General features: G+C 38.2%; 1 protein-coding gene across 2 annotated transcripts in view; it reads right to left on the bottom strand.

The window, feature by feature from the left end:
• The window catches only part of CAMK4 (calcium/calmodulin dependent protein kinase IV), a 306043-nt gene that overhangs the window by 136375 nt on the left and 151179 nt on the right, over positions 1-18489 (bottom strand). For both annotated transcript variants that reach the window (XM_037800833.1, XM_037800834.1), the window contains one exon: positions 1353-1415. In XM_037800833.1, the coding sequence (XP_037656761.1) occupies positions 1353-1415 (63 nt within the window). The remainder of the gene's footprint in view (positions 1-1352; positions 1416-18489) is intronic.

Raw genomic sequence — 18489 nt, 5'->3', positions numbered from 1 at the left:
TGAGCATCTAGTGGCCAAGACAGAACTATGTTTGAGGAAAATTTCACAGTGACTTCTCTTTGGAAAGAAAAGCAATGGATAATATAAAAAGAATAAGTGTGGCAAATTTTACCATTTGCTTACTCAAAGCCCTTCCCCCTACTCTACTGCAAACAGAACCAACCCTGATTTTGTTCAAGGAAGCAAGGTTCCTAGCTCCAAATTACAGAATTTGATTGGTCTAAGCCAATTATTTCAACCCTGTTTCCCAATTTCTCACCCTTCTTGCAGGTAAGGGTGATCTTGTACCAATCCTGGCCAATAAAATATGAAAAGAATTCTGCTGCAGGAATTTCTGGAAAAGCTTTTACATTTCTCACCAGACTCTGCTGGTAAGGCCCTTCCACTTTTTTCTTGTCTTGAGTAAAGACCCAAAGACTGGTGAAAGCTGTGGAGCAGCCAGTTGGGGACCATAAGGGAAAAGCATGAGGATGAAAGCCAAGGCTCTGAGGTTGGTAAAACCAAAAGATGGAAAGTGCCTGGGTCCTGGATGGTGTCACCAAGGAGCTGAACCAATGCTAACAACTGCCTGCCTTCTGATTTCTTGTAACATAAAAATATTTGATTAGACTACCACATTCCAGTTTTCTGTTATTTACAGCTGAATGCATCCCTAACTCACACACTAAGTTTTAAGCACTTTGCCTTGAGTTAAGCACAGTAGGTCATTCCCCTGGGCACCACAACTTTCTCAGACAAATGGGTAAAACATTTTCTTTAAGTAGATGGCCCACTTCATAAAAACAAGCCATGGCCTGGAAAATGATTTTGTTCATGTCAAGAAAGCTTTTTACCAGACCCTTCCCTCAATGGTTCTGTCTGGACATAGCTAACAGCAGTCTCTGAGGACATTTTATTTTCCCCATTCAAGTGCATCCTTTATTTGAATGCTCACATTGTTTCCGAAGCAGATACTCTCTCAAAAGAGACTGAAAAGACTTTGGAAAGAAATTTATTTTCTTCACAAGCTTTTTGAGCAATGCATATTAATAAGACAGACCAAAAGAAGCCAAAAGCCAGTGTTTTATTTGAGAGAAGCAAAACTCTCCAACTTTAGTCATCCTTTTATGCATAAAAATAAAGATGATATATATTGCTGATCTGTCCATTTTGGAACTCTTTTTAAGGATATTATATGTAAGATTAATTCAGCCAAAGAGTTGACAATGTGATCAGATGAAGACAAGAGCTGGGCCACAGTGGCTATCGGTAATGGAAGAGCGCCTTTCCATTATCAGCACGGACAGTAAGAACAAAGATTCCATTCTACAGCTGTGGAAATTATTTGAAAGAGTAGGTTAAAAACCACTTACAATGTTTGGATGTGAGAGGCGAAGAAGAACTCCTATCTCAGTTCGTACGATTTTTTTGTCCACCTAAAAGGCAAAATAAAAGAGAGAAACTGAAAGAAATCCCCATTTAAAAATACCTTTGTTGTACCAGAGGCTCGGAAAGAGCAATAACCACCTGACAGGACCAGGTAATTGGCAGAGGCGAATTCCTAAGTGTTTTTCTTATGGCTTCTTCCTCCTTTTCTTTTTCACGTGCCATGACTTTCCTCTCTGCTTCAGATATAAAGTAGAGCCAGTTACCAACATGGATCACAACTTGTCAGACCTCTTGCATAATTCCTTCCTCCCTTCCAAATCAAAAGTCATCACTATTACCACAAAGCCATAAATTTATTACAAACTATTCGTCCTCCTTCCTTCCATTCTTTCCGTTCGTTCGTTCGTTCGTTCCTTCCTTCCTTCCTTCCATGGGAGTCCCTGTCCCATTCCCAATGGAGCTGCTGATCACTTCACCTGCCTCCCTCACCCAGAGGTGGGCATGAGGTGGGCACACGACCCAAGTTAAACAGGGTGCCCTGTTCCCTGGCCATAGTGATTAGGCCAGGGATGTCCACCAGTCCCAAGTCAGCCCAGTCAGGGTCTTCCTCAGAAATTTAGCTCAAATCAAGAAAGAGGTACTCTCTTTTTCTCTGAAATTTTGAGAGTAAAAGAAGATGGATGCCTGCTGCCATCAGTGACCATTTCTGCCACCATATGAAGACAGCTTTACTGAAAATGAAGCCAGTATAATACAGGAAAAATCATTGCTGAGAAATGAAAAAAGAGGGCGACTGACATAATTTAAACCCCTGGATTCAGTCTTGCATGAGCTAGTTTGCTCTTTGAAGTTCCTAATTATACGAGCCACTACATATCCTTTCCTGTTGTTATACAGAATTAGTTTCTTTTGCTTGCCATTCAAGAGCCCTAGCTGATTCACTACTTGACCTCTATGTCCAGGAGAGTGGTCATTTGCTTCGGGATACGCCAAAATTAGGGACACCTCCCTCTCCATGTCAATGATTGACACTTTTAATTACAATGAACTGGACATTTCCGAGTCCTGAAAGTCACACACTAGCCATAAAGGTTTCAGTGTCATCCTCGCCGAACAAAATCCAATGATAAGAAATGTAGAGACAGTACTTGCACTCACACTATGTGGATTTTTGCCATCTGAGCTGTTCAGATCCCTTGGACTGACAGAGCTCACATGGTTTTAGAAATGGACATGAGGTTTATGCACAATTCACAGTTAAGCTCTGTGGGTGTAACCAAGAGACTGCTTCAGATGGGAAATGGGCTCTACCCTTTAAGTTACTTCTCCTGAGGTTGAAACCCAATCTCAATTTAATTTAATCATGACTTTCAAGATGATGAGGAAAACAGTCACTCATTTAACTTTTATTCTCTAATGGAAATATTAACCGATAAGGACACATTCTTTGAAAATAAAGAAGGAATGTGCAAAGGAATTTTACAAACTTCACATGTTCTTTTCCTTAGTTGTCATATTCAAATATATTTTTGAAAGATGTATTTTGCCAGACCCTAGAATACATTGCTTAAAGATGGCAGTCACTATTTAATTGACTTTAGTTTCTATGAGAAGAAAACATATTTACAAGGAGATATTAAAGAGTTCCCATTCCAATAAGAGATTTTTCAAGTCTCCTGTCTCACCACTGTACATAATAAAACATTAACTAGCCATACAGTCATGCTAAGGCCTCTTAAAGAATAATGAAACTGTGACCACTCATATTGGTAATTAGGAGGCTCAGTGCATTTTAACACATTTTTTGAAAAAGAAAATCAAATTATTAAAATCAATTCACAATACTGCAGAACAAACAGGTATTCTATTGAAGTTGAATGGATGCCTGTCTGTGCAACTCAGCATACTTCTTAAAATTTTCAAAAACATCCCACATAAAAATTCAACATAAGCTATAAAGTTTGACAAAGATCACAGGAGAAAAATATGATATGTGCATGCTAGTACCTGACAGCTGATATGAGGCAGGTACATAAGAGGGAGAATTCACTCCGAGCAGAAGTAAACAAGTTGGAAGTGACTGCATCAAATTGACAGGTTCTAAGGCTTTCACAGTGAATGAACATAGAAAGATGCACATCTTGATACAGCAGATGCCTTATGACTCAAGAACTTTGGATGCTTTTTCACCAGCCTGTCCCAAACACTATCTTATAGCTACTTCGTACCACTCAGACTACGTATTGATCAAAACCTTTTTAGTCACAAGTAACAAACACACAGCTCAAATTATTCACATAAGCCAAAAGAATTAATTTATTGGCACAAGTAACTGAGTGCCAATAGATCAGAGTGGATCTATCTTCAAACACAGTCAAATTCAGGGGTTCAGAGGTTCAGACAATGTAATTCTCTCTCTGTGTGTATGCCTCTCTATCTGTCTTTCTGTCTCTCTGCTCTGTTCCTTTTCCAAATAGCAGTAAACACAGCCAGCAAAAGCTCCAAGCCTGTATCTGTCAGTCTCGTATTTCAAATGGAAGAGAGACCTCCTCTCCCCACATCTATATATCAGACATCAAGGCATTATTCTCATTGCCCTTGCTTGTTTCCCAAGCCTATTCCCGTATCCAGGAAATATGCTACTGTGACAGCACCAAGCGTGGGTCATGGTCCCTCTCTGTGAGCAAGTTGGGGAGGCTTCGTTCTCCCAATGAATGGATGTTGGCAGGCACTGAAGACTCCCTTACCGATTGCTTTAAATATTTGCTCTCTTCCTTTGCATAAGGTCCTTGAAGTGCTATTTTCTCTTCATTCTCCATGTCTCAGACTAATCTATAAATCGTTCATCAACAACTATCAATTTACAATAAACCCTTGACGGCAGTAGATCTAATATGCAAAGTTTTGACTGTTTACCAGTAACCCTGATGGATCCTACTAAATAGTAATTTATAATTATGCTTAAAATGCTTTTAAGTCCTATGCTGTAAAGCTGATGTTGGGAAATCATTTTAGCTGGTTAGCACACCCAGCAGACCAACCATTTGTACCTCAGTTCTGCTCTGTTATTCTCTACTTCTGGGCAATAACCTTACTCAATTGTTTTGATATTACTTGTGCCATAAGTGGAAGGAAAATAAAACAGACTAAGAAAATGATGGCTCTAGTCAACAATGGAAGGTTGGAATACAAATTTGGATACAATGATTTTATGTGTTTATTGGGACGAAAGAGGACCCACAGCCTTCATCATATTCTCAAAATGTCTGAGTCAGAGAAAAGCTAAATCTGATTTATTTGAAAACCAGAAACTGTGTCTCATGAAATTGGTGGGAAAAAGGATCTCAGAGCATAATATTAGTAAATAGTAAAAGTCTAACATCATTTTTAATATGCTTAGGCCCATATTAGACAATGTGGGAAATATAAAGGAAAACAAAGTATGGTCTTTTCCAGAGGAAAATTATAATCTACTTTGGGGGATAAGACCCAACCACATAATGCTATAAGAAGACAACATCAAGACAGTAAAGGAAGAACATAAGATGCAAACAAGTTTTATTTTAAAAGTTCCATTGTTCAGGGGAAGATCACAATTCCTGGCTGTCACTGGGTGGTAGGTTGGCAGAGGGTATCTGAGGAGGCCCATAAGTTTTCCACCTACAGGGCAGTCTTGAATTTTTATCTGTAATTAGGGTAAAAATTGACAGCAGTGGAATTACAATCCTCTTCCTTTAATTTATGGTGCTTCATTGCTCCTCAGAAAGAGCTTTGTCTCCTACCTACATTCTTTGTCATTGCTCTAGTTACCAATATGAAATGGATAACCATTACATGAAGTTTTTCTGTAAAGCCTTGTTTTAGCTCCTCTATTTAAACCACGCTAAGTAATCAAATAAGTATAATCTTTCATTTTCATGAAATCCCTTTTGAAACAAACAACATTAAAAGTTTTTGATACGATTTCAATATAAAACTTACTTTTTGAAGATTAAACATAGGAAAATATTAAATAACACAATTTAATTTAAAAAATCTATACAGATTTGTACAATTTCAAACCTCCAGGGATTTCAAGATTCCTTAATATTGGAAGAAATCCCAGTTTTGCTGTCTGCCACATGGGGGGTGGGGGGGCAAATAAGAGGTATAATCCTAGGATAACATCAGAGATAAGGCACAACCATTGGAATAGGTTTGATCAAATATGCGCTCTTTATTAAGAAAAGCAGCAAAAATACTTTTGTGCTTGGGCAGAGATGGTTGATGGGAAATATAAGGAAGGAAAGACTAAAACATATGTGAAGAAAGCAATGAGGTTGCAGATGAAAGGAGAACCAGTTACTGCATTGTGGTAATGATGGATGGAGGTGGAATGATGAATGAACTGGAGAAAAGGGGAGGGGGATGGGATATAAGGCCAGATTCCTGTTGGATTTTAACCACTTGGCTATCTCAGATGCGGTCTATTCCAGATTCTGGAACTTCAAATAATCTTGGCAAGTTGGTGTAGTCTACGTATCTAGAGACTGTTATTTTACTTGTCCTTTGATTCACCCAAGTACAGCAGCATTCCCACAAAATGCTTTCAGCCTCATTTCATTTTCCTTGAAGGAATTAAAACCATAAATCTTGTTTGGTCTAGTTATTCTTCTCTGCCTTCTTTGTCTCATTGTTTTGGTTTGAACAAATGATCAGAGAAAATGCTGCAAAGTACAGAATTGTGCTCCTTAAATCCTATGTGGGAAGAGGTAGAATATAAATTATTAATGGATAAATAAATACCACGTGTCTTTAGGTTTTCACAATGATTCCTTTCTTCATAGCTACTGCTTAATTTAGCATCCTGTTTTCTGACATATCAACAAGTACATGTTGGCACCAACATGCTTGGTGAAAAGACTTGACAACTGAAGTTTTTTTAAAATTCAACAATAACAGTTTTAGTCTATGAGGATTTGAAAGCTCAGAACTGCAGTTTGAACGTGCAAAACTCAAATGTGGAATACAGATAAAAAATATCTAGGTTTTCCTACATCAGATTGGTACCTCCAATAACTACAGAATTTTAACCAAGTCTGATTATTCTTTTTAACTTCTTCTACAGACACCTGAGCATCCCATGACTAACTCAATTTTTCCTCATCCTCTCAGGTGGTGGCTTGTTTTTGTTCCAGTGAGAAATATATTACAGGGCCTGGAAGTGGGACGTGTCCTTCTTGCTCCTCATTGCTAACTCCAGGGTATTTCTCCACCCTTCTCCCTGCAAAGTCTCGGCTGCTTTGAAATGTACGCCATCAACAATACAACCTGCAATTTCTCCTTGTGGTCATCTTCCTTTCTCCCACTTCCTCCCTCACCCCTTATACTGAAGATTTTAGCGTATACCATCTTCCTGTAACCCACCATTCCTATCATGGGTCTTCACAACTTCGACTGTCACATGGATGATTCATTCCACATCCTTGCCTCTCAGTGTCTTGACCACTTCCTGAATCCCAACAATCTCTTCCTCTCCTCTTCCTTAGCACCCCATCCCCAAGGTCACATCCTAGGCCCCCCCATTCCCGTCAATCTTGATTCCCTAAATATCCCACTCTCTGATTTTCACCTCCTATCTTCATAGCTGTTAGCTTAGACTGTGTGGCCCATTCATATAAGCATTGCTTCGGACACACCCTCAACTCCTTTGCCCTTTTCTCCCTCTGTGGTACTTGCTGAGCGAAACCCTTAATTCGGTTAAACTCCACTCTTCTCTTACTCTGTATCTGTGCCTAAGAAAACTCTAACGATGTTGACTAATCCCATTTTTAACTTATGATACCAAATCTCAACTTTCTCACTCTGCAATAGAACATTTTACACCTTCTCTCCTTAAACCTCCCATCTTCCTTCCTGCCTTCTCCCTCTCCTCTCACAGCCTTGCTTACAATTCACTGAGAAGGTATAAACAATCCACAGAGAAAATTTTATCTTCCCATTACACAAGCTGTCAATCTATCTGCATCTCTACCCAGTTAATTTATCCATTTATTCCACAAATACTTCTGAGTACCCAACAGATAAGCCTCTTGCCCTAAGAAGCTTGTTTTATGATGGAAACAGAAAATACACAAATAAATAAAAGTTCAAGAAGTAATAAGTACTCTGTAGCAAGCAAAAATAAAATAAACAGGATAAGGGAGATAGCGTGATGATGGGCACTATTTGAGAGGAATGGTCAGGGAATGCTACTCTAATAAGGTAACGTGGGACACAGCCACAGGGCTCTGATATCTTAACATCCTGAATATGTGCCAATCTTATTCTGAGCAGTAGATGTGCTGATATCAGAAAGATGGACTCGAAAGCATTTCAATCAAATAATTTGGCTTTGAAAATTGTGAAAGTCAATATTTTTGGATAGTTCTGTTACTAGGCACCTCCTATGCCCTGCAAACTCCAAGATGCTGGAAGGACAAAAAGAAGAAACACAGAGCTTCCCAAGGATGGGAATAGAATTTAGGCAAGACAGGAATGACTCTGAGAAGCTCAACCAGATATTTCAAAACTGAAGCATCTTCAAGATAAATAGGTTCAAAGTAGGGCAGCTCTGCCAAAGGAGGTTATCTTTGCTCTTTCATTCTTAGATTTCAAATACAAGCCTTCCTGCTCAAGAATGCTAGAATCCTTTTCACAGGGAATATGCTTATATTTTACAGTGAATGAAACAGGCTTAAAATATTCCTGGGAGAAATAACAAACTGAGTAAAGTTTATACAAAGGATTTGGTTGATACAAGACTCTCACTAGAAAACGGTTTGGCTTGGAAGAAAGAATGAGGAGAGGAAAGATAACAATGGTATATAAAGTAGAAAGGGCTTTGTGTCTTTGCACAGCACCTTTTCTGCTTGCTTGATCTCTACTCTCTTCTGGGATTAAGAATCCAATGGGGGTAACCCTGATCTGGTAACTCTCATCTTTAAAACAACTTATTCAGTTCCTCATTTCCCTCCTGCATCTAAACCACACCTCTGGTCTCCTTCACAGAAACCTCTTCAGAGTTGCCTCTAGATTCTTTCTCCAGTTCCTTGCCTCTCATACGCACACTCTGATTCCAACCCCAACAATACTCCAAAACCACTCTTGCAGAAGAAATCAGTGGGCCTCCAAGTTGCCAAACGACTAGCCACTCTCCTCATCTCATTTTACTCTGTCAGCAGCATTTGATACAATATTTGATAACTCTCTTCTCTAAAAAAAATTTATTATTTTATTAAATAATCATCAAAGCCATGTCACCAATCTGTTCTGGCTTTACTTTACAGGTTGCACCAGTACTGTAATACTTCCTAACTAGTCTCCCTGCTTTGATTCTTACCCTTTATAATCATTCCCTTCTGCATAAAGCAGCCAGAGTGATTTCTTGAATATGTAAATCAGATCAGGTCATTCCCAGCTTAATCGCCTTTGTTAGCTTCCCACTGTGCTTAGAATAAATGCAAACTCTTTACCTTAGACCACAAAACTCAGGATGGCTTGGCCCTACTCTATTGGTCTGATATTTCCTCCCTATGCCCTTGCACTTGCTATTCTATCTTCAACCAGATCTTCTCAGTTCACTGTGTGTCACTGAGAAGACTTCCCTGGCCTCTAAATCAAAAGTAGCTACACACACCTACACATACATGCACATCATGAATCATATCACTCCATTTCCTTAAAGACATTTATAAAAGTCTGCTACCATTCAATTACTCATTCATTATTTTTTTTTCTTCCACCAGAACACAAAATCTGTGACAGCAGGGATCTTGTCTATATTATTACATACATCATTGTCCATAATATTATTTACCAAAGGCTGGTAATAATAATTTGTTGAATGAATGAATGAATAAATGAATGAGGATGGGAGTTGTTATTTGAAACAAAAGATAGGAGGCTCAAAGAAAAAAAAAATCCCTGTTTATCAGCTTTGGTTAGACAGAGTTTGGATACAGTCAATTCTTATCCTGCCATTCAAGTTTACCCTGAATTTCTGTCACATCATTAACACAATGGAATGGAGACTGCCTGTCTTACATCCACAACTAAGTGATCTTCTAGAGCCTCCATGGATAGTAGCTTGTGATTTCCAAACTGTGAGCAACAAAGGTTTACCATACCATTTAAGGTTGAGCTCTTCAAGAAATAGGATTGATAAAAGCTCAAGTATAGTTACTGACTTTTCAAATCCACTGCAGCAGGTACTAGTTAGTATTTCACACCCATTCCTTTGCCATCATAGGATACAGAGTGTACACAGGTGCCAGAAAAGGAAGCCTGTTCCTTTCCTTCAAGCAGCACATCTTGCCTTTGATTTGGGTGATCCATGGGTTGCATCAGACACAACCACAGAAGACATTAAGTCAGACTGAAATTATAGGAATTAGACAATGAGAACAGCCAGAATTGGTGTGTACTATCCATTCCCAAAGAAAGAGCTGTGATATTCTCAGTAAGAAGAGAAAAATTCCAGGATACAGCTGTGAATTGAAACAAACTAAATTTAGAAATATTAGGATTTATGAGTGTGTTCCACTCCCACTAAGGGCAAAATGTCTAATAAACATGAAATATGATTTATTTATCTTTTTTCTAAAAGTGGAAGACAACTTCATCAAAATCTTAAATTATGTCTCAAAATAATCTTTCTGGGTAGTAATCAAAGAGGGGAATTGATGCTTGTTTGCATCCTTCACCTTTTTCAAAGACTGGGATTAGAGCTGGACTGCTCTGTTTAAGCTTCAGGGAGGGTTTAAGACCATTTCTTGTGTTTGTTAATTAAAGTTGACCACCAAGGTTATAGGAGAGTTGGCACCTAGAAATGGGTATCAGCTATGTCCTGTATATATTCAGATTCCAATAGAAATGTAACAAACTCCATCATTTCTTTTTAACGTCTTTTTAAAATTTTGTATATGGTCAAGGTGGCACTTTTCAAAATGCTTTTAAATTATCAAGTGGGCATGAAAAGAGCACAAATCAATTTCCACTTTATATTTCTTTCAGTTGGACAATAATTCAGTTACACAAACCCCAGTCCCTCCGAGGTGAGGGGCAGAATGTTGTATATTCTCGGATGCCCTGAGAAGCAATGCAGTCCTTATAATACCTTTCTGATCTTTTTTTTTGATTCTTACAACTAAAAGATTAGCTATTAGTTATAAGTAATTAGATATTCAAAAAGCTTACAACTTTTTAACCTATCAAAACACATAACTAGTAACACTCCCAGAAGTATTAGCATTTTAAGTCTCATCAATTACATCTTGGAGTTAAATCCTTCACTGAGAGTAGATTTGAATGGAGGAAAACCTGGGCACTCATGGAAGATAGTTTTAACTCCTTGCTAAATTAGTTAATATTGTTTAACCTTGCTCAAGAGTGCTAAAAAGTTCCATAAAGAAAAAAAAGAAAGAAAAGAAATGGGCTGTAGAAAAAAGCTTTAAAATGACTATCAGAATGTTATTCATTACCAGAAATACAGGAGCAAATAAAAATGAAGCAAAAAGTAATATAATCATGCTCTAGGGCTGGAAATGGAGAGCAAAAAGAGAATCCAGAGACCTTAATGATGTAAGGTTTGAGAAAAAAATCTCATTGTTGAATTCCACAGCAGTACTGCCCCACAGCAATATTCTTCCTAGATAATTTGCCTTTCTTACTAAGGAAGCATCTTAACATGGGTGAACCCCAGAACCTCAGTTTTCTTGAAGAGATCAGAAGTTTCCAGAAATCACAACTGAAAGTGTCAGCTCAATCCTTCTTCATGTCTTCTTCCTATACTTATGTTCCCATCCTCCAAGGACTCCCATTAGCAGTTTCTTAAGTCTTAAATCTCTTCCAGTTTAAAAGGTTCACAGTCTAAAAAGTTCCATTTATGAGTAAGTGAGTAGTCGTGCACCCATTCTATATTTAATGCCCTATAATTTCTCCTCTCTCTGTCACTTTTCAAGAATGTCAGGGTTTAGAGGAGGCAGTGGGGAAGGCGCTGGTGCGTCATGCAATGGGCTGGTCCCTGATTTGGTGCCGCTGGGCTGGTTTAGTCCCTGAGAGCCTGGCTGACATTTGTAGCTGAAACCTACAGCTGAGGAACCCATGGTTGGTGTCCCGCCATCACCAGATGCTGGTGTCCTCACCTAGGTGGGTCCCCGGGGCAGTCGGCATCTGGCGGATGGCTCTGTCGTGGGGTCTCTGCACCTTCACAGTGGGGACCACCCGCCATTGGTTACTTAAGCCTCTCTGGAACCTAGAGCCCAGCTTAGGAAGAACAGAGCATGAGAGAAATAGCTCCGAGAGAGAACTGGCTCTGAATACTTACCCAAAATAAACTCGTTTAAACTAAAAGTGATTCTTAAATTGGAAGAAACGAATACACCTTTGATTGGAAAATTTAAGTATTTTTTTCCCTAGATACCCAATGGAATGGAGGCTCAGGAGGAATTTTACTTGTTATAGAAAATAGAGAAGGATACTTTAAATTTTTTTGCAAATATAAGTGTGGTGGGTAAATTTTGACATTCACCCAAATTCTCATTCTTAAAAGTATGTCAAAATTTAAATTATGAGAACGTTAGTCTTGGATCTCATTTGATTCATCAATAAGATAAATCATTTGCGGCTTAAGTTCTTTATATAAATGTCACATCTTGAAACTGATCATGACACCCCAATGTGTAATGATGTCATGATGGAAAAACACAGCTCTAGACCATCCACATCCTAAAATCTTAAAGAAAGACTCCGTCAGTGACAGCCTGGTATTGTAAGGAGAAAGCTTTTAAGATATAACTATCCATTTGTTACATTTTTTAGGCTACTAGGGTAGAAATAAGTAGAACTAACTAAATGAATGTATCCTGTCATATTGAAGTCTACAGCAGGGAGGAAACCAGAACCCCTGATACACAACCACACCTGTGGGCATCACTGCATCCAAGCTAACATTAAGACAAAGATAAAAAGGCTTGCACCAACCAATGTGTATATTTCATATATTACACATGCCCCTGTTATTCCTCTTTCATTTCTTGGTGTCTATTGTCTGCTGAGACTCATTTTATTAAAGTTTTTACAGAATTTGGAAAAGAAACATGCTCATATCCTTTACACATAGGAAATATTACTTCTCCTAGTTTAACAGTGTGGCTTAGAGGCTACATTGAGTTTCTCTGTAGCTTAATAAATTATTCATCTGCATCCCTTATTAGCTCAGCGAGGAGCAACATCTAGTTTCTGTCCCAAATCTAGGCCAAGATCATTGCTGACTTCTGTTTTGCCTTCTTTCTATCAGGACCTTGTGGGTATAAATAGGAAGAGCCCAGATTTAGGATTCAAAAGCCCTGAGTTGAAATCCTATATGCTGTTGTGTACTTTGGACATGTCACTTCACTTCTCTTACAATGTCTTAAGTAAAAACACTCCTGTGTAGAGGTTTGCATCAAAACATGAAAGAGGCTACCAGATAATGTTTAATAATAAAATGTGGGCTTGTTTCTTATTACATTTCTCCTTTACAGTTAAAACTACTGAGGACGTATATGGTGATATGAAAGTGTTAACTTAAAAAAATAGTTGAAAACAAATGCTACACTCAAAACTGTTGGGATCTTTTATAATTAATATCCTCTGCAGAATCATTCACTTCCCCCCTTTTAGCAAGTTTATGGTTTTGGAGTTCAATGACTTAATCTTTTTTTAGCAACCCTGTCTCCCCCCTTCTTAAGTTGTCTGGATGGATATAGCGTTAACCACCATTCAACACCAAACCATAAAGTGACATAAAAATAAAAATTTATTAAAATGTTTTTCCATTTTTGATATCATTTACAGCTTTCCTCCTTCTCACTAAGATATGAATCCTAAGTCTGCCTTGGTATTGACAGGCTGTGCTGCTCCTGGTTCCCTCATTACCCTGGTTGTGGTCCTTTGGGCACCACTCCCCAGCCCACATCTCCTGACCCTGGGTGTCTCCCAACCTCACTATTTCAGCACCTCGTTTTTGGTTCTAGGGCCTTTCCCACTCAGTGCTCACTCTCTCTCTGTCTCTCTCTCTTCCCTCACTTTGCTCCTGAATATGATGTTTTCTGTTTGTTTTTTTAAATAATGCAGCATCAACATACCTGCAATAGATCAGTTAAGTATCATAAGATGGATAGGACAAGTAAACTGAATTACTGAAAATCCAGCGAGGTTTCTATCAAAAAAGTAAACAATCAAAGCACAACAATGAACTCTCTACAAGAATGCTCAGACTTCCAAGTGCATTCTTGAATGATAAAGGATACAAATCAGGCTGAGATTTTAACATTCCACCCTGTCACCTTTTCTCTCTTGTAGACATGTACCTGTCACAATCTAAATAGAAATATCCCTGCTTCTATTCTGGGGAACCTGGTTTAATAGTCCCTATGAAAATCAATAGGTTCCAAGAGACAAAACGAAGCTTCACTTCATTTGACACAGCTTGTTATCTGCAAGCTACTCTTCTTAATGTGTTCTGAGACCTCAATTAGGCCAAAAAAGTCTATTTGAGCTAGTGACACCTATTCTCCTGTCCATCACTGAACAAAGGTGACCTTGCCTGGACTTCCTGAGCACACCCACAAGTGGTTAAAAGTAGCTAAAACCAGTGCTCAATAGATACGTATCTTTAACCCCTATTGAACCATCCATCTCTTTTACGTACCTCACAGCAATTGGGAAGTGCATGGCCCGCGGTCAGTTTTCCGTGTTCCCAAATGTTAGGCAGGAAGAAACAAGTGCAGGGAATTTCCATCATCCTTCCCCCAAGTCTCAGTTGAGGATACAGTGACAAAGTGTAGGGGATCTCCTAGAGAGGTGTTGGCTCCTACTCACTTAAGATGAAGAGGGCAGGAAGGCTCTTTCCTCTTGGCCCAAAGCAGTTGCCTTTCAATGCTGCTAAAAATATCCCCAGGCATTTTTCCTGAAGTTGATTTTTCCTTCTTATTCTCTGAGCCCTGGATAATGATACCACCCATATACCAAGCAGCTCAAGCAGCCACACATTCATTTAAGAAGCTTTTGTGTAGGGAAATAGAAAAAAATGTGGAGTTAGACAAATCTAGTTTCAGAATGAAGATTGAATTTATAGAGATGTTGTGAGGAATAAGTGAAGTTAATTCATTCATTCATGCAAAAAATTTTACTGCTGTAATATATGTTTTAAAGTCCCTGGGACAGAGAACTGCTCAATATATTGTAGTTATCACTATTCCAGATTCTTTATTTAGGTACCCAGATTTATACAAGTCATACACTCTGACAGTCATTCCAACTGCACTTTCCTTACACTGAGAAATATGTTTCCATAGTAGGTGACACAAAAATGGGGACTGGAGAACCATTCCAGAAACTTTTTCAGAAAGTTTGTGTCAATTTTGTACTCCCAACAACTCTCTGTGAGTGGTTCCACTTTCCAAATCCTGGACAAAATGGAATATTATTTTTTATTATTTGTTTGATAGTAAAAATAGTTATTCTTAATTTAAAGTTATTGTTATGACTATAAAATTATTTATCAATCATATTGATTTCTTCTAAAAATAATCTATTCAAATGTTTTGCCACATATTCACTGTATAAACTTGAACAAGTTACTGAGCCTTACTTTCCTCACTTTGAAATTGAGGGTCCACCATGGTCTCGGACACACTGCAAAAATTCAGTAAGTGGTAGCTGTTACAATTTTTCAGTCAGGGCTTTGGTGGTTTCCCTCACTGATCTGTATGTGTACTTACATTATTAAAGCTGTCAATGTGTGGTAGGTTGGTGATTTTATCATCTATGAACATCTTGCCTAGAGATGGCAGCTATAGAATTTTGTGCAATTTCCTACCCTGAGAGCTAACGTTGTTAATCATATGTTTCTTAATCAAACGAAAAAATATAGAGATATAAAGAAGCAAACAGAAACAAAAAACTAGATCAAAATCATTGTCTTTATCCTCATCAAGATTATTTTAGGGTGGGCCGAGGAAGATTAAATAGCCTCTCTAAGGGTGAAGAATTCATAAAATGAGGTATTTTAGTTCTTCTTACTAATTTATAAAAGAGTACCCTGCAGTCCTGAGAAATCTTAAGATTGATACATACTTGATGGAAAAAAATTTATTTAGAAGAAGATAAAATTGTAAGTAAATCTTTACAATTGTCCTTGATCCAAACAATAATGTCTTCAAAGACTCCGCTTGTGCCTTAAGCTATGAAGATGACAGAAAAGTTAGTTTGGTGAACAGTTTAAACCAATGTTTCCAAAGTGTGTTCAGCCAAACACTAGGCAAGAATATCCTCTGCGAAAACGGTGTTCTATATCCACATAAATTTGGGAAATATTGCATTTGAATTCTCCCCCTGAAGTTACAGTTAAAAGCTGTAAGAACTCCTATAGAAAAGAATGAATTGTTACCTTTTTTATCCCATTTCCCAAACTTATTTTACCAGGAAACCCATTTGTGCCAGTTTGGATGTATTATGTCCCCCAAAACGCCATGTTCTTTGATGCAATCTTGTGGGGGCAGATTTATTAGTGTTGATTAGGTTGGAATCCTTTGATTGAGTATTTCCATGGAGATGTGAGACCTTTGACTGGATAATTTCCAAGGAGGTGTTACCCCACCCATTCAGAGTGGGTCTTAATTGAATCACTGGAGTCCTATAACAGTGTTCACAGACAGAAGGAGGTGCTGCAGCCAAGAGAGACACTTTGAAGAATGCACAGGAGCTGAGAGTGGAGCTGGAACACAACCTGGGATCAGCAGACGCCAGCCACGTGCCTTCCCAGCTAACAGAGGGCTTCTGGATGCCATTGGCCTTCCTTTGGTAAAGGCATACTTGTGTTGATGCCTTCATTTGGACATTTTCATATTACTCCGGATAGTAACTTTGTAACCAAATAAACCCCCTTTATAAAAGTCAATCCATTTCTGGTATTAGTACCAGAAATAACAACAAAACTCTAAAATATGGCAGTGGCTTTAGGACTGTGCAGTGAGAAAAAGCTGGAAATGTGGTGAGGACAGTGTGAAGGCTTGAATAGCAGTGAGGAAACTGCTTTTGGAGGCTGAAGAAAGAGCAGCTGAAGCAATGTGGTGGCAAAATAATTAGCAAAATTGTCTCCTGTGGCAGCCTGGAATATTGAAAACATATTTGATGAACTTTTGAATCTGTTTAAGATTTCTAAGCAGAATGTTGACTATACCAATTGTATTTAAAAATTTATTTTTGTTTGGTTCATATGAGAGGGTATGGGAATAGAGAAATGAACTAAAGAAGGAAATTTTTGTAAGCAGAATGTAAAGGAAACAGAAGAGTCAAGACTCGGCTGAGTTGGATAATGAAACTGCTTTCTCATATCCAGTCTTTTCAAAAGATTCTCAATGTGAGAAATGACCTCAGGTTAAAGAACAAATTAAAGGTGTAACAATTAGGCCTTATGTTGGGACTTCAGAAATATTTAAGGTTGTGCCTGATAGACACCCTCACCTAGCTAAAAAAAAAAGACTCCTAAGATTTTTAAGGACATTATCCCAGAGTGACCTAGCTGTGCTTTGGGGGCATGGAGTGAATCCCAATAACATTCAGAAGAAACCCATCAAGTTTTTAAGAGAGTTATATTAATGAAATCTTGGACTAAAAGGAACTGAGGTATTTGCAAATAAAGAGACACCTAGACCCTAATCTTTCCGTAGGCAGGGAGCTACTCAGCTGCAAACAATGATCATTTCTTACAGAGAAGGAAGGACAGTTGTTCCAGAAGCAGAGCCAAGAGCCACAGAGAAAAATGTTCCAGGTAATCACTCCTATGGATCAGAGCTGGACCCTAGTGAAAGGGCATTCCCTGCCCCTAGAGGAGGGGCCCTAGTAAAATGTGCTCAGCTTTTCACATGGAGATGCCTGGAGTGAAAGACCACAGAGAGAGAAAGATCCAGCCATCAAGGCCATCCCAGATAGGACTTCAGACATTAAGTGAGTGGGTTTCAGGTCATCCATCCACAGTCAAACCAACTAGCTATCTGCATCCTCCCTAACCCAGTTAAAACCAGTAGAAAAACCCCCAGTTAACTCATTGAATTGTGAGAAATAAGGAATTAAATTGTTGAATGCTTTAAGGCATTAAATGTTGAATAATTTGTTGCTCAATATTAGATAATTGATGCACTGCCATATCCACCAAGAGAACCCAAACAGAAGAAATTAGGCTTAATTACCCAGAAACAAAAAGAATTTCCATGGAGGTGGGGACTTGAACACTGCAATGAAGAGTAACTGAAAAGTTACCAATGGAAACAAAAACTTAATTTCAAAGGAAACTAAATATACATATAACAATTCCAGATAATTTTATATTTATTTTCTTTAAGGCAGAAGGTTGAAATTATGATTTGTTGGTATTGCTTTCAGTTCTATAATTCTATGGGCAACCATAAAATGTTAAAAGAATCTAAATCAGTGGTTCCCAAAGTTTATTTCTAGATCGGTGTTGCACTGGCTACATGACTTGTACAGAAGCTGATTATGTAATCTCTTTGAGTTCATCTATAAAATAGTGGCAACACCTATCTCACAGAGCATGAGATTCATTTTTAAATTGTAAAATGGTTCACAAATCTAAGTGGCTATTTTCCACATAAAGCGATAGTAATGTATTTAGGTGTGCATATATCTGTATGTGCAAGGATGGATGGATGTGGTAGCTAATGGCTGACAGTCAGCCAATGTTCACCAATTAACAAATACAGTACACCTAGATGTAAAAATATTTCTCTACCTAAATGTAGTATATCCTTCCTAAAGGATTCTTCTGGGAAAGTTGGTATAAGATGGTTACTTTTAAAAAAATAAAGAAGGATAGGAGGGATAACAGAGTGAAACATGTGAGGAATGCCTAATATGTGGCAGGCAATACATGCATATTCATAGACATTTATACATGTATTTTTTCAAGTAATCCTCACTTTACCCAGTGGTATAAATAATAGTACCCCTATTTTAGAACTGAGGAACCTGATAATCTCCTACAATGAAGAGGTCCTGGAGACTTCAGAGCATACAATTTGCAGTTTCATCTAGAGAAAC

This window comes from Choloepus didactylus, chromosome 13 (assembly GCF_015220235.1).
Source record: "Choloepus didactylus isolate mChoDid1 chromosome 13, mChoDid1.pri, whole genome shotgun sequence".
Taxonomy (NCBI): domain Eukaryota; kingdom Metazoa; phylum Chordata; class Mammalia; order Pilosa; family Megalonychidae; genus Choloepus; species Choloepus didactylus.
The sequence above is the reverse complement of the archived record's forward strand: the minus strand, read 5'-3'. Positions and strand labels throughout refer to the sequence as shown.